The 12,219-nt window shown below is 51.9% G+C and overlaps 1 protein-coding gene across 1 annotated transcript; it reads right to left on the minus strand.

Annotated features, from left to right (window-relative positions):
* Positions 1-2,372: 2,372 nt before the first annotated feature.
* Positions 2,373-3,448, minus strand: LOC137847538 (olfactory receptor 14A16-like). The gene has a single exon (XM_068665820.1). It carries the CDS (start codon positions 3,446-3,448, stop codon positions 2,516-2,518), a length of 933 nt encoding a protein of 310 aa, XP_068521921.1. The 3' UTR covers positions 2,373-2,515.
* Positions 3,449-12,219: the final 8,771 nt, after the last annotated feature.

Below are 12,219 nucleotides of genomic sequence, written 5' to 3' on the forward strand. Positions count from 1 at the left end.
TTTCTTTCCAGAATGGCTCCTATGGCTCCAGGGTAACTTTTCCCAGGCACTCACTTCCCCAGGCCACACTACTCTTGCCCTCAGGCCCCACGTGTCTCTCCAAGCCTCCCCTCTGCCCCTGCACTAGTGGCACCTCACTGCAGCAGGTTGGTGCATGTCCAGGCTCAGGGGTGTTTCCTGAGGGCCTGCCCCATGTGGGGAGTGGTGGGGAGGAAGAGAGCAAGGTCATCTCCTGGGGCATGGCTGAGCACAGCCCAGCCATCGTACACCGCGGGCAGGCCCCTGCTCCCAGGCTGAGGCACACATGAAAGGTGGACATATCTCCTTCAGCCAAGCTTCACGCAGGGCCCTTCAGCCCTGCCCCAGTTCCAGGAGTGACCTCGTCCTCCTACTCCATGCACAGACAGCTGCTAAAGCCCTGAGTGTCTCTGTTTCTCACAGCCTTCTCACAAGTCTTTCTCCTGGCCCTCCCCACTGCCCAGCACTGCCTCTCAGGTGCTACTCAGTGACCCTTCAGAAGGGCCTTTGGGTTTCCTCAATTGTCCTGGTGCTTATTAGCACCTTCCTGGCTCCTTCCAGAGTGCAGAGGAAGCCTTCTTGTCCATCAGGGGCCCTGTACTGGCTGTGGCTGGGACGGATTTACTCTCTGCAAAGCAGCCCCTTGTGGTACTGTGTTTTTCTTTTGTGATCAGTGATGGTCACCCACAGCTGTGGTTGATGTTTTTGAGCATTTCTTGCACAGCATCAGGGCCTTCTGTGGCTCACAATTTCTGAGTTTTACTTGGTTTTGCTATTCTGTCCCCAGTTCCTCTAGAAGAAGAAGAGAAAGCAGGTGGCCGATAGGTGTTTATCTTCTGGATGCATGGAGCAAGGAGGTGTCCATGGTGCCAGGAGATGGAGGTCCGTGAAGCTGCAGGAGCCCTGCTCTCTTGCCTGGGAGATCCCCAGCACACAGTGCCTGTGCCCCGCAGGGCCAGCCCCGCTCCCCAGGCCAGCACAAGAGGCCTGGCCCAGCCACAGAGCAGCCTGCCCCGAGCAGGGGCCTGCACAAAAAGCTTTCCCTTTCCCCTTTCCCCATCAGTGCAGGCCCAGCAATGCTGTCCTGCTCTTCCCCAGGGCCATCCCTGCTCTCAGAGAGCCTTGCCCAGGGCAGTGTGTCCGTGCTGGCCTGGCCAGCCATTGCTGCTTACCTCCCTGTGCTCCCCTCAGGGCCCCAAGCTGGCGGTGCTGCTGTGCTGAGCCAGGGGCTGTGGTGCCCTGGGACCCCCGCGGGTCTCCCCCGCTGCCCATGCTGCTCAGGTTGGGCAGCAGACCTACGTCCATGGGGATCTCTGCTGCTGAGCCCCTTTCCATCTGCCCTGATGGCTCAGCAGCACAGGGCAGTGCTGGGCAGGGCCATGGGGTGTCTCTGAGGGCACAAAGGGCAGGCGAGTGCTGCACCAGACCTGGTCCATGAGGCCTCAAGAAGGTTATCCTCAATTACTCTACACTCTTAGAGGTCTCTGCTGCTGGCACATCACCACAACTCCTGGCATGGCAGAGCTGTCCTTACCCCATGGACTCCTCAGATTCCCCTTTTTCTTTACCAAACTCTTCTTTGGATAGCCATTAATTTTATGAGGTTCTAATCCCTACCAAGTCAGCGTTGCATGTTCTCCTTGCAGATCCCCTGACATCTCCTGGCAGCTCCAGATTCCTCTCCAGGCTGACAGTGGCCATGAGCCCCACTGCAGGGGGGCAGTGCCATGCAGATGAGTCCAGTTGTTGTCAGGTGCTGCTATAAAGCTCTTGGTCAAGCCTTTGGTCCCTCACAGACTGTCCTTGGAATTTAAGTCTATATTCTTCGCTCCAGGAAGCCCCAAATAAAACCCCTTTGTTACTGTGGTGCTAGCAGGGAGGCAGGGCTGCACAGTGCCTGTTGCTGCCTGCAGCCACTGTAGAGACAACAGGACTGTCACCAAGGTACACGAGATATCAGGGCTTACCCAGAAAAAAAAGAAGCACAATGTGGAAGCCAAAAGAGAGCAGCAGTGAAAAGGCCACGTCCTGCTGCTGGCCATGGCCGTGGCTCCAGGGAAGCAGCAGCCCCGACCCGAAGGCAGCAGAGAGGCAGAGCCCAGCGGGCAAGGAGGGGCAGCCCTGAGGCTCACTGGGGCTGCTCCTGCATGTGGCAGCTGGGCTCTTGGCCCCAAGCCCCTCCTGCGTGCTGGGGGTGCTCCCCAGCTCCAGAGGAGATGGGAAGAGAGGAATACTGAGACCAATCAGGCTCTGACAACTTCTCAATTGACATTATCTACAAGGCAGGCATGGTTCTACAGGCACATGAGATATTTGTGAGAAAAATAAATTAATTAATTAATTAATAAGAGTAATTAAGAGATATGAAAATAAAGATACCATTATTAAATGAAAATCTAAAGATGTGGTATAATATATTACAAAGAAGTATAACAAAACAGTACACTAACAATTTTATAGAAAAAACATGAGTCTTGACTGGATTGGGGCTTCAGTATTAGTGATGAAGAAGCATGCATCCAAAGAGTTTCCACAAAGCATCCTTGAGCTGCCGGTTCCTCATGCTGTAGATGAGGGGGTTCAGAGCTGCAGGAAAGACTGCATACACAACAGCCACCACCAGATCCAGGGATTGAGAGGAGATGGAGGGGGGCTTTAGGTAGGCAAACATGCCAGTACTGAGAAACAGGGAGACCACGGCCAAGTGAGGGAGGCATGTGGAAAAGGCTTTGTGCCGGCCCTGCTCAGAGGGAATCCTCAGCACTGCCCTGAAGATCTGCACATAGGACAGCACAATGAAAACAAAACTAAGAAAGACTAGAGAAACACTAACTACAATAAGCCCAACCTCCCTGAGGAATGACTTTGAGCAGGAGAGCTTGAGGATGTGGGGGATTTCACAGAAGAACTGGTCCACAGCAGTGCCGTGGCAGAGGGGCAGGGAAAATGTGTTGGCTGTGTGCAGGACACTATACAGAAAGCCACTGCCCCAGGCAGCTGCTGCCATCTGGGCACAAGCTCTGCTGCCCAGGAGGCTCCCGTAGTGCAGGGGCTTGCAGATGGCAACAAAGCAGTCGTAGGCCATGACGGTGAGAAGGAAAAATTCTGCTGATATAAAGAACAGAAAGAAAAAGACCTGAGCAGCACATCCTTGATAGGAGATGGCCCTGGTGTCCCAGAGGGAATTGGCCATGGCTTTGGGCAGAGTGGTGGAGATGCAGCCCAGGTCGAGGAGGGCGAGGTTGAGGAGGAAGAAGTACATGGGGGTGTGGAGGCGGTGGTGGCAGGCTACGGCGCTGAGGATGAGGCCGTTGCCCAGGAGGGCAGCCAGGTAGATGCCCAGGAAGAGCGCGAAGTGCAGGAGCTGCAGCTCGCGTGTGTCTGTGAGTGCCAGCAGGAGGAACTCACTCACAGAGCTGATGTTGGGCATATGCTCGTTCTGGGCATGGGGTCCTGCCCAAGGAACAGAAAGACGGTGATTATTAACATTAGAATTATCTAAGGAAAAGGATTTCCATTTCTCATTTAAGCCTCCCAACATGCTTGCTCACTTCCATGAAGATATTTGGCAGATCCCTTTCTTGCATTTGGATTGATGCTGCCTTAGGCTGTGCTTTGGAGCAGAGGACTCTGCTTTAGGCAATGCAGGAGTCAGTCCTGTCCTACACCAATAGGTAAATAACATAGGAAGACTTGTATCTTTTCTTCTAGCTTAGCCATTACTCCTGTGGAGAATCTCTAAGGCAGAAATCCTGTACATTTCTTTCTTATTACACGTGAAATACTGTGGATCCTCTCCATGGTTTCAGTTGACCTGTGCTGCAGGAAAACTGCACTCAGAAGTTCACCTGAGAATAACCTGGACACTGCTGAGAGCAGAGCAATCCAAGCTCAAAGTGCCCATCTCCAGACCCCCCACTCTGTCCCCATACTCCCATACTACCCTTCCCCCAAGCACACCGAGGGCTCACTCCACGTGCATCTGAAGCCCGCATCCGCAGCCAGCCTGGAAACAAGACCAGCAGCAGCACGGCCAGCTGGAGAAGCCAGGAGGAATGCCAGCGTGCTGCTGCCAGGGGAGGCAAGGCCAGGGAGGGACAGACGGACACTCAGCAGACCCTCCTGTGCTGCAGCTCTGCCTGCAGAGGAGGCAGCTCCTGCTGGGGACACCGGGGGCTTAAGGGCAGAGGCTGTGCTGGTAGGAGAGGAGAGCAGGGGGTGTTCCAGGGAAGGCGCCTGCCCTGCAGGGGATGGCAGGGAGGTGCCTGAGCCCTCCCTTGCACAGCATTTCTGGCAGCAGCTCCCTCTCACTGCCTGCCCATGTCCCTGCTACCTGCCCATATCCCTGCCAGGAGCTAGATTAGCGTCAGCTCAGTAAAAACCTGAGGAGACCACAAACATGACGTTGGTGCAATCTTTAAGCTGAGGTGGCTGAAGGCACTTTATGAAATTCATTTCTGACATATGGATCTCTCAGTGCAATGCTCCAGGAGTCTCAGTCTCCTACACAATGCTGACAACAAATTACCATAAAACCTATCTGCACTCCACTACCATAAGCTCAAAACAAATACAATATAAAAAATCTTACCCTTCAGGTAACCCCAGTTTTAGCCTTCCTCTCTAAAAGTCCAAGCATAAATGCCATTCTCTAAAGCATTTTCTGCTCATTTCTGGAGAAACAGAGAGACCCATGCTGACAGGTGTTGTCAGCCATTGGATGTGCCAGCTGTAGAAGACACCTCTGGCAACCCCACCTGCAGTGCCCTGCTGCCAGAGCCTCATGGTGTCAGGAGCCTGCAGATGTGTCCTGCCACACGCTGCCCTCTGTTGTTGCGCTCCTCAGTGCCTCCAAGCCCTCTCTCCTTCTCTCCTCTCTGTGTGCCAGCTGCGGTCAGAGCCCCCAGCCCTGCTGCGCTGTGCAGAGGAGCTGCTCCTGGGCACAGCTGGCTCTCTGCACCACGGCCCTCTTGCCACGAGCTTTCTCTGTCCCATGAGCCTGACCCAGCTCAGCAGCACAGCACCAGCCCAAGGCACTGCAATCACCCCTCTGGGGGCTTTGCTGATGAGCCTATGAATCTCAGGCACTCAGAGACAGTTGAAGACATCTCTCCAGAAGTGCAAGTCAGAGGCAAGTTTCCTGCAGTGTCCCCCTGAGGGCCAGCACTGACACAGCCTCCCTTGGAGCTCGTTAGAGCAGAACCCTGGAGGCAGTGAGGACAAGGAGACAAAGGCAATGTGAAGGTGACATTGATGTGTAGACAAACTGGATGTGTGTCACCAAGCACAAGGGCCAGGCCTTGACCCTTCGCCCGTAGGAAGGGAGATCCTTTCCCTCCACACTTTTCTCAGGGCTCTTTGTGGGGCAGTAGGAGATGGGGACATGCATTGCCAAGTGAAGAGAGTGGTACGACCCCTGCCTGGTTCTTGGGTGCATGCATAGGGATAATGAGGACCTTGGGCTCATTATCAAGTTTTCTCTTCAGATTCATCAGTGGCAGTGAGTTTTAGTCAGGCCTCAGAGTAGGGACTTTCACCCTTGGTATAACCCTTGATCCTCTCCACACCAGGCTGTCCTAGGGACTCCCAGACCTCTTCAGTGGCTATTGTAGGCACTTGTCTGTGCGGTGTCACCAGATCTGAGCTGAGTCTGATAACTCAGATCTTCTTAGTGGCCATGCTCCTCGTAAGGCAGCTCTGTAGGAAGCTGGCCTGGTTCCTGGTTAGCAGGCACGACTGCTTGTATGGCATCCCTCGTGGTGCTCAGGCCCTCCTCCTCTTGGGCACTGCTCACTCAGCAGGGTCCCAGTCTCCCCCATGTGTGGGGTTCCTCTTCCTCTGCTGCAGGACTGGGTTTGTCTCCTTGTAAATGTCAAGAGGATTCTCTAGGCAAAATCTTGCATTTTCTCAAGGTTCACCCACACTGATGCTCCATTCTCTCAGCTCAGAAGAAGGCATCCCAACCCATCATAAACCTTGTAGCCTGTCAGCCAACCAGACACAAGTCACCTCAGCAGCAGATTCCAAGCCAGGGGCCTGCTGCTGGCCTTGCAGCTTCTTGGCTAGACACAGCCAAGCCTTGTGCCTGCTGCTGCCCACTCATGGACTCAAGCAGAAGGGACAGGACAACCCATGTGGGGGCCTTCTTTCTGCCTGGGTCCGCCTGGCTCTGGAGGCAGAGGGGATCCCACAGTCAGCATGCCAAGCAGGTGCCTTCTGCTGGCCTAGCAGGGCCACTGCCAGATGTCAGCCCAAAAGTGCAGATCCCAGGGAGAAGTCAAGGCTGACATGTCCCCTACAGACAGAAGTGACCTCCCAGTCCCTTTCCATGACACGTTCATGCTGCTGGCCTATCACATGCAGATGCAGAAGTGACTTCATAGTCACATTCCTTCTGCTGGGTCAGGACATCCTGAGGTAGGGCTGACCTCTCTCTAGTCCTTTAGGGACTAGGGCTCACCATTCTAGGTTAGAAGATAAACACAGGTTTAATGGGAATCCTTGGTGTTCTTCTGTGGCTATCAGGTCTGTCAGAAGCTTATGGGCAAACCCTGTGGTTTAGAGTATTTTAAGGCCTGCCAACAACTTCTCTAGGGCTAAATAGTGCATTTTAATGTTAGTGTTTAGGGTAGGGATTGGGGTAAGCAGGAATGTAAAGGTAAGGGAAAAGTAAGGGAAAGGGGCTATGAGCTGTGTTTTGCTTCAGTGCATACTTTGAGTAGTGGATTCCTCTCAGAGAGGTGGAGTAGCGTTTAGTATTTAGTAGCATTTAGTTTCAATGATTAAAATTACTGGTTCAAATAAGGTGACGGCAATACATGACTGTTTTAAATCAGTGTTACTGTAGCATCTAGCATCTACTACAGTCTCTTGTCCAAGCTGCTCCTGACTGTGCCATATTTTATTGGGATCAGCTTTCTTATGACATTTACCATCTCAGTGTATCTATCTCACCTCTGTTGGCTACCCCATTCCTGAGAAGGAAGTAGCATTGTAGTCAGGAGGGAAAAGGACACATGTGTCTTCAGGAGATCCTGTACAATGTGCCCATCAGCTTTGCACCTCCACAAGATCACGCTTCCTACCTACAAGTTTTGTTTCCCAAGTGGCATCTATGGAGCCAGGGTTCCTTTTCCCAGGCCCTCTCACATGTTTCAGTTTCGGGTGTGCAGGGATGGGATAAGGACAGCAATGCACAGACGGAACTAATCTTCTCAAGGGATGCAAGGAATAATAGGAAGGGATTCTACAGATACACTGCTCAGAAAAGAAAGGCCAAGGAGAGTGTACCCCCTGCGATGGATGAGAAGGGTAAACTGATAATGACAGATGTGGAGAAGGCTGAGGGGCTCAACAACATCTTTGCCTCAGTCTTCCCTGCCAGTCAGGCTTCCCAAGTTTTTCATTTCCCTGAACCCATGGATGGAAGCTGGGGGTGTGTCCTGGTTTCAGTTAGAATTAATTTTCTTCCTAGTACCTGGTGGAATGCTGTGTTTTGGCTTAGGATGAGAAGAGTGCTGATAACACCCCGATGCTTTAATTGTTGCAGAGCAGTGCTTATACTAAGCCAAGGACATCTCAGCCTTTTGCTCTGTCCTGCCAATGGGCAGGCTGGGGGTGCAGTAAGAGCTGGGAGGGGACAGACCCAGGACAGGTGACCCAAACTAGCCAAAGGGGTATTCCATACCATGGGACGTCATGCTAAACAATATATAGGGGTGGCTAGCCGGGGGGAGGGGGCCGGACTGCTCGGGGTTAGGCTGGGCATCGGTCAGCGAGTGGTGAGCAATTGCATTGTGCATCACTTGTTTGTACATATTATTATTACTTTCCTATTATCACCATTGTATCATTATTATTATTATTGTTATTATTATTTTTGTTATTATTATTTTCCTGTCTTATTAAACTGTCTTTATCTCAACTCACGGGCTTCACTTTCCATTTCTCTCCCCCGTCCCAGAGAGGGAGGGCGGAGGGTGAGCGAACGGCTGCGTGGTGTTTAGCTGCCGGCCGGGTTAAACCACGACAGTCTTCAAAGTCCCACCCACTCTAAATGAAGAGCAGGTTTGAGACAACCTGATGGAATTCAAGATGTACAAGTGCATGGGGCTTGACGACTTGCATCCCAGGGTCCTGAAGGAACTGGCTGATGCAGTTGGAGAGCCTCTCTCCACCATATTTGAAAAGTCCTGGCAGTTGTGTGAAGTCCCTGGTGACTTGAAAAAGAGAAACATCACTCCCATTTTGAAAAAGGGTAGAAAGGATAACCCAAGGAACTACTGAATGGTGAGCCTCACCTCTGTGTCTGACAAGATCATGGAAAAGATCCTCCTGGAATATGTGTAAAGGCACATGTAAGACAAAGAGGTGATCCGAGACAAACAGAATGGTAACAGAATGGAATACCAAAGGGTAAATGGTGCCTGGCCAATCTGGTGGCTTTCTACAATGGAGTGACCACATCATACGACAACAAAATAAGTCTGACCGATGTCATCTACTTGGACTTCTGTAAGACCATTGACAGGGTCCCACATGACATGCTGGTCTCCAAATTAGAGAGATACGCATTTGATGGGTGCTCCATTCAGTATACAAGGAGTTGTCTTGATGGTCTCAGCCATCAAGACAATGATGGTGGTAATCAGCTCTGTGTCCAGTTAGAAGCTGGTGATGAATGTTGTACCTCAGGGGTCTGTCCTGGGACTGGTGCTGTTTTATATCTTTATCAGTGACATAGATATTGGGGTGGAGTGCACCCTCAAGTAGTGTGCAGATGACACGAAGTTAAGTGGTGTAGTAGATGAAAAAGAGGAAAGGATGCCATCCAAAAGGTTCTGGATAAGCCAGTAGTGTGCTTGTAACCCAGAAGGCCAGCCACATCCTGGGCTGCTTTAACAGAGGAGTGGCCAGAAGGTGGAGGCAGGTGATCGTGCCCCTCTGCTCTGCCTTTGTGAGGCCACACTTGGAGTCCTGTGTCCAGGTCTGGGGCTGCCTGCACAAGAGGGATGTGGATCTGTTAGAACGGGTCCAGAGGAGGGCCACAAAAATGATCAAGGGGCTGGAGCACCTCTCCTATGAAGAAAGGCTGAGACTACAGTGCCACTGTCTACAGTTAGTACATCCTGACTACAGTGCCACTACGCTCTGAAGAAAAGAGTTGCTCATAAAGGTGTGACATATGCTCGCTATATTATGGATGTCATAAGAAAGCTGATCCCAATAAGATATGGGGAGGTCAGGAGCAACCTGGACACGAGAGATCTGAGATTTTGGGGTGGTAAGAGGAGCATGGCCAGCAGAAATTAATAGTTTTGTTAAGGTGTAAGGCATCATGTAATGTAGATCGTGCAGTAGCACTGATTTGTATAGTCATGTATGGCCCTAACACTATTTTAACCAGTAGTTTTCATCCCTAAATCTAAATGCTCCTCCAAGACTCTGACAGGAATCCACTTCTCTAATGCTTGAACACAAAGTATTCCTTGAAGCAAAACTCACCCCATAGCCCCATTCCTTATCTTTACACTCTTACTCACCCTAATTACTTCCCTTAATATTAGTATTAAAATGCTTTATTTAACCCTAGGCTTCTAGGCAGACGTAAAAATGACCAAAACCACAGAGCCTGTCAATACCCTAAACACAGAAGAACACCAAACAATCCCATTAAACCTTTGTTTACTTTCTAACATAGAAAGTTGAGCCTTTGTCCTGTGGGAACTAGAAACTAGTCAGCCCTTCCTCAGGATCTCCTGCCCCAGCACGAGGAATGTGACCATGGCAGTGACTGTGAGGTCACTTCCGTCTCTGCACTTGATAGGGCAGCAGCAGGAATGTGTAAGGGAAAGGGACTGGGAGGTCACTCGTGTGTGTAGGTGGCAGGTCACCTTGACTTCTCCCTGGGATCTGCACTTTTGGGCTGACATCTGGCAGTGGCCCTGCTAGGCCAGCAGAAGGCACCTGCTTGGCATGCTGACTGGGGGATCCCCTCTGCCTCCAGACCCAGGAGGACCCAGACAGAAAGAAGGCCCCCATATGGGTTGTCCTGTCCCTTCTACTTGAGTCCATGACTGCACAGCAGCAGGCACAAGGCTTGGCTGTTGTCGCGTTAAGGGGTGTAGCTGATTAACCGTTATGGGCCCGGTCGGATTCAGGGTACTGAACCAGTCGGACATTCACCAAAAACGCGTTAACCGTCTGGGAGTCCGTTCAGACATTCACCAAAAACGCATTAACCATCTGGGGGTCTGGTTAGATTCAGAACACTGAACTATCACGGATAACCACCCTCACCCTAGTTGCATTTATGAGAAATGATCCCTGGCAGTCGTGGCTGAGGTGTCCTGCCATGCTGTGAGAACACAATAGGTGTTAAGGGAGGGAAACATTTGTTCTCATGTTTGACAATCAAATTTTAAGAGCATCACACTTCTAAAATCAGTCTCTCCCATGTTCAGCAAGGAGTGGTCAGTGATGACTTCAGTCTGCTTCATACACCACACCCCAGCAGAGACCCTGCTGCCTTCTGCCCAGCCCTGAGGCCTTGAGGACACCTCGAGGGTTTTTAAATCCATGTAAGCCCTGATATCTTGTGTACCTTGGCGATAGTCCTGTTCTCTCTGCAGTGGCATCCCTATCCCTGCAGGCAGCAGCAGGCACTGTGCAGCCCTGGGTCACAGCTGCCTCCCTGCTTGCACCACAGTAACAGGAACGTGTTGCTCAGTGCAAACCCAGAAGCCTGAACGCCTCTGCCAAATATGCTATCAGGAATGGAGCCAAGGGGTTGCTCCCTGCTCTTCTGTTTCCTGGGGATCTTCATGGAGTGAAGGACACAGGATGAAAGTCCCAGGGTGGTCTGTGAGCGACCAAGTGCAGGACTAAGTTCTCCCGTTGGGGCAGCACTTGCCTAAGGATATGACAACTGGTCTTGGACTCATCTGCATGGGACTGCACCCTGCAGTGGGGTTGATAGCCAATGCCAGCCTGGAGAGGAATCTGGAGCTTCCAGGAGATGTCAGGGGATCTCCAGGGACAGGGTGCTCAGTGGGTAGTGATTAGAACCACATAAAATGACCGTGCAAGGTAGTGTCTGGTAACAAACAAGGTGAATCTGAGGAGTGCATGGGCAGCTCAGACTGCTCAGGCTGGATCAGCTCTCACTGCAGGTTCTCCTCCCAGCCTCTTGCCCACCTGCAGCCAACTGACTCCTGGGGCAGAGTGAGAAGCAGAGAAGGCCTTGATGCTGTGCAAGCACTGCTCAGGAACAGTGATCAGAACCACGGGTGACCAACACTGTTCTGGTCACATATCAAAAACAGCACCACACGGCCTGATCTGCAGAGAGAAACGCTGTCCCAGCCAGTCTTTTTCCCCACAATGGATGAGACGCTCTGGAAGGAGTCAGGAAGGTGCTAATAAACACCAGGACAGCTGAGGAAGCCCAAAGGCCCTTCTGAAGGGGCACTGAGTGCCACCTCAGAGGCAGTGCTGGGCAGTGGGGAGGGCCAGGAGAAAGACTTGTGAGAAGGCTGTGAGAAACAAGGAAATCCAGGGCTTTAGCAGGTCCTTAAAGTCCTGCCTAAGTCCCCAAATGGAAAGCAATCTATGTCTGTGGGTTGACGAGAAGGAAGTTGTGAGTCCCAGGTGGGGGAGGGCTGAAGGTCCCTGCGTGAAGCTGGGCTGATGGAGAAGTATCCACCCTGCATGTGTGCCTCAGCCTGGGAGCAGGGGCCTGTCCACAGTGTGGGATGGCTGGGCTGTGCTCAGCCATGCCCCAGGAGATGACCTTGCTCTCTTCCTCCCCACACGGGGCAGGCTCTCAGGAAACACCCCTGGGACTGGAGATGCACCAACCTGCTGCAGTGAGGTGCCACTAGTGCAGGGGAAGAAGGGAGGGTTGCAGAGACATGTGGGGCCTGTGGGTAAGAGTGGTGTGGCCTGGGGAAGTGAGTGCCTGGGAAAAGTTACCCTGGAGCCATAGGAGCCATTCTGGAAAGAAAACTTGTAGGCAGGAATTGCACTTTTGTGACAGTGCATAGCTGCTGGGCACATTGTGCAGGGTGCTCTGACGGACTTTTGTGTCCTTTTCCATTGTGTCTTAAGTGACGTTTTTCTCAGGAATAGAGTAGCCAACAGAGCACTGACAGATAGTCTAAGATCATGCAAGGCATCATAAACATGCCCCTAAAAAGATAA

Source organism: Anas acuta, chromosome W (assembly GCF_963932015.1).
Source record: "Anas acuta chromosome W, bAnaAcu1.1, whole genome shotgun sequence".
NCBI classification, from domain to species: Eukaryota; Metazoa; Chordata; class Aves; order Anseriformes; family Anatidae; genus Anas; species Anas acuta.

What these genes read in the sequence shown, in the direction of transcription:
- LOC137847538 (XM_068665820.1), bottom strand. Translation starts at nt 3,448, where the DNA reads ATGCCCAACATCAGCTCTGTGAGTGAGTTCCTCCTGCTGGCACTCACA.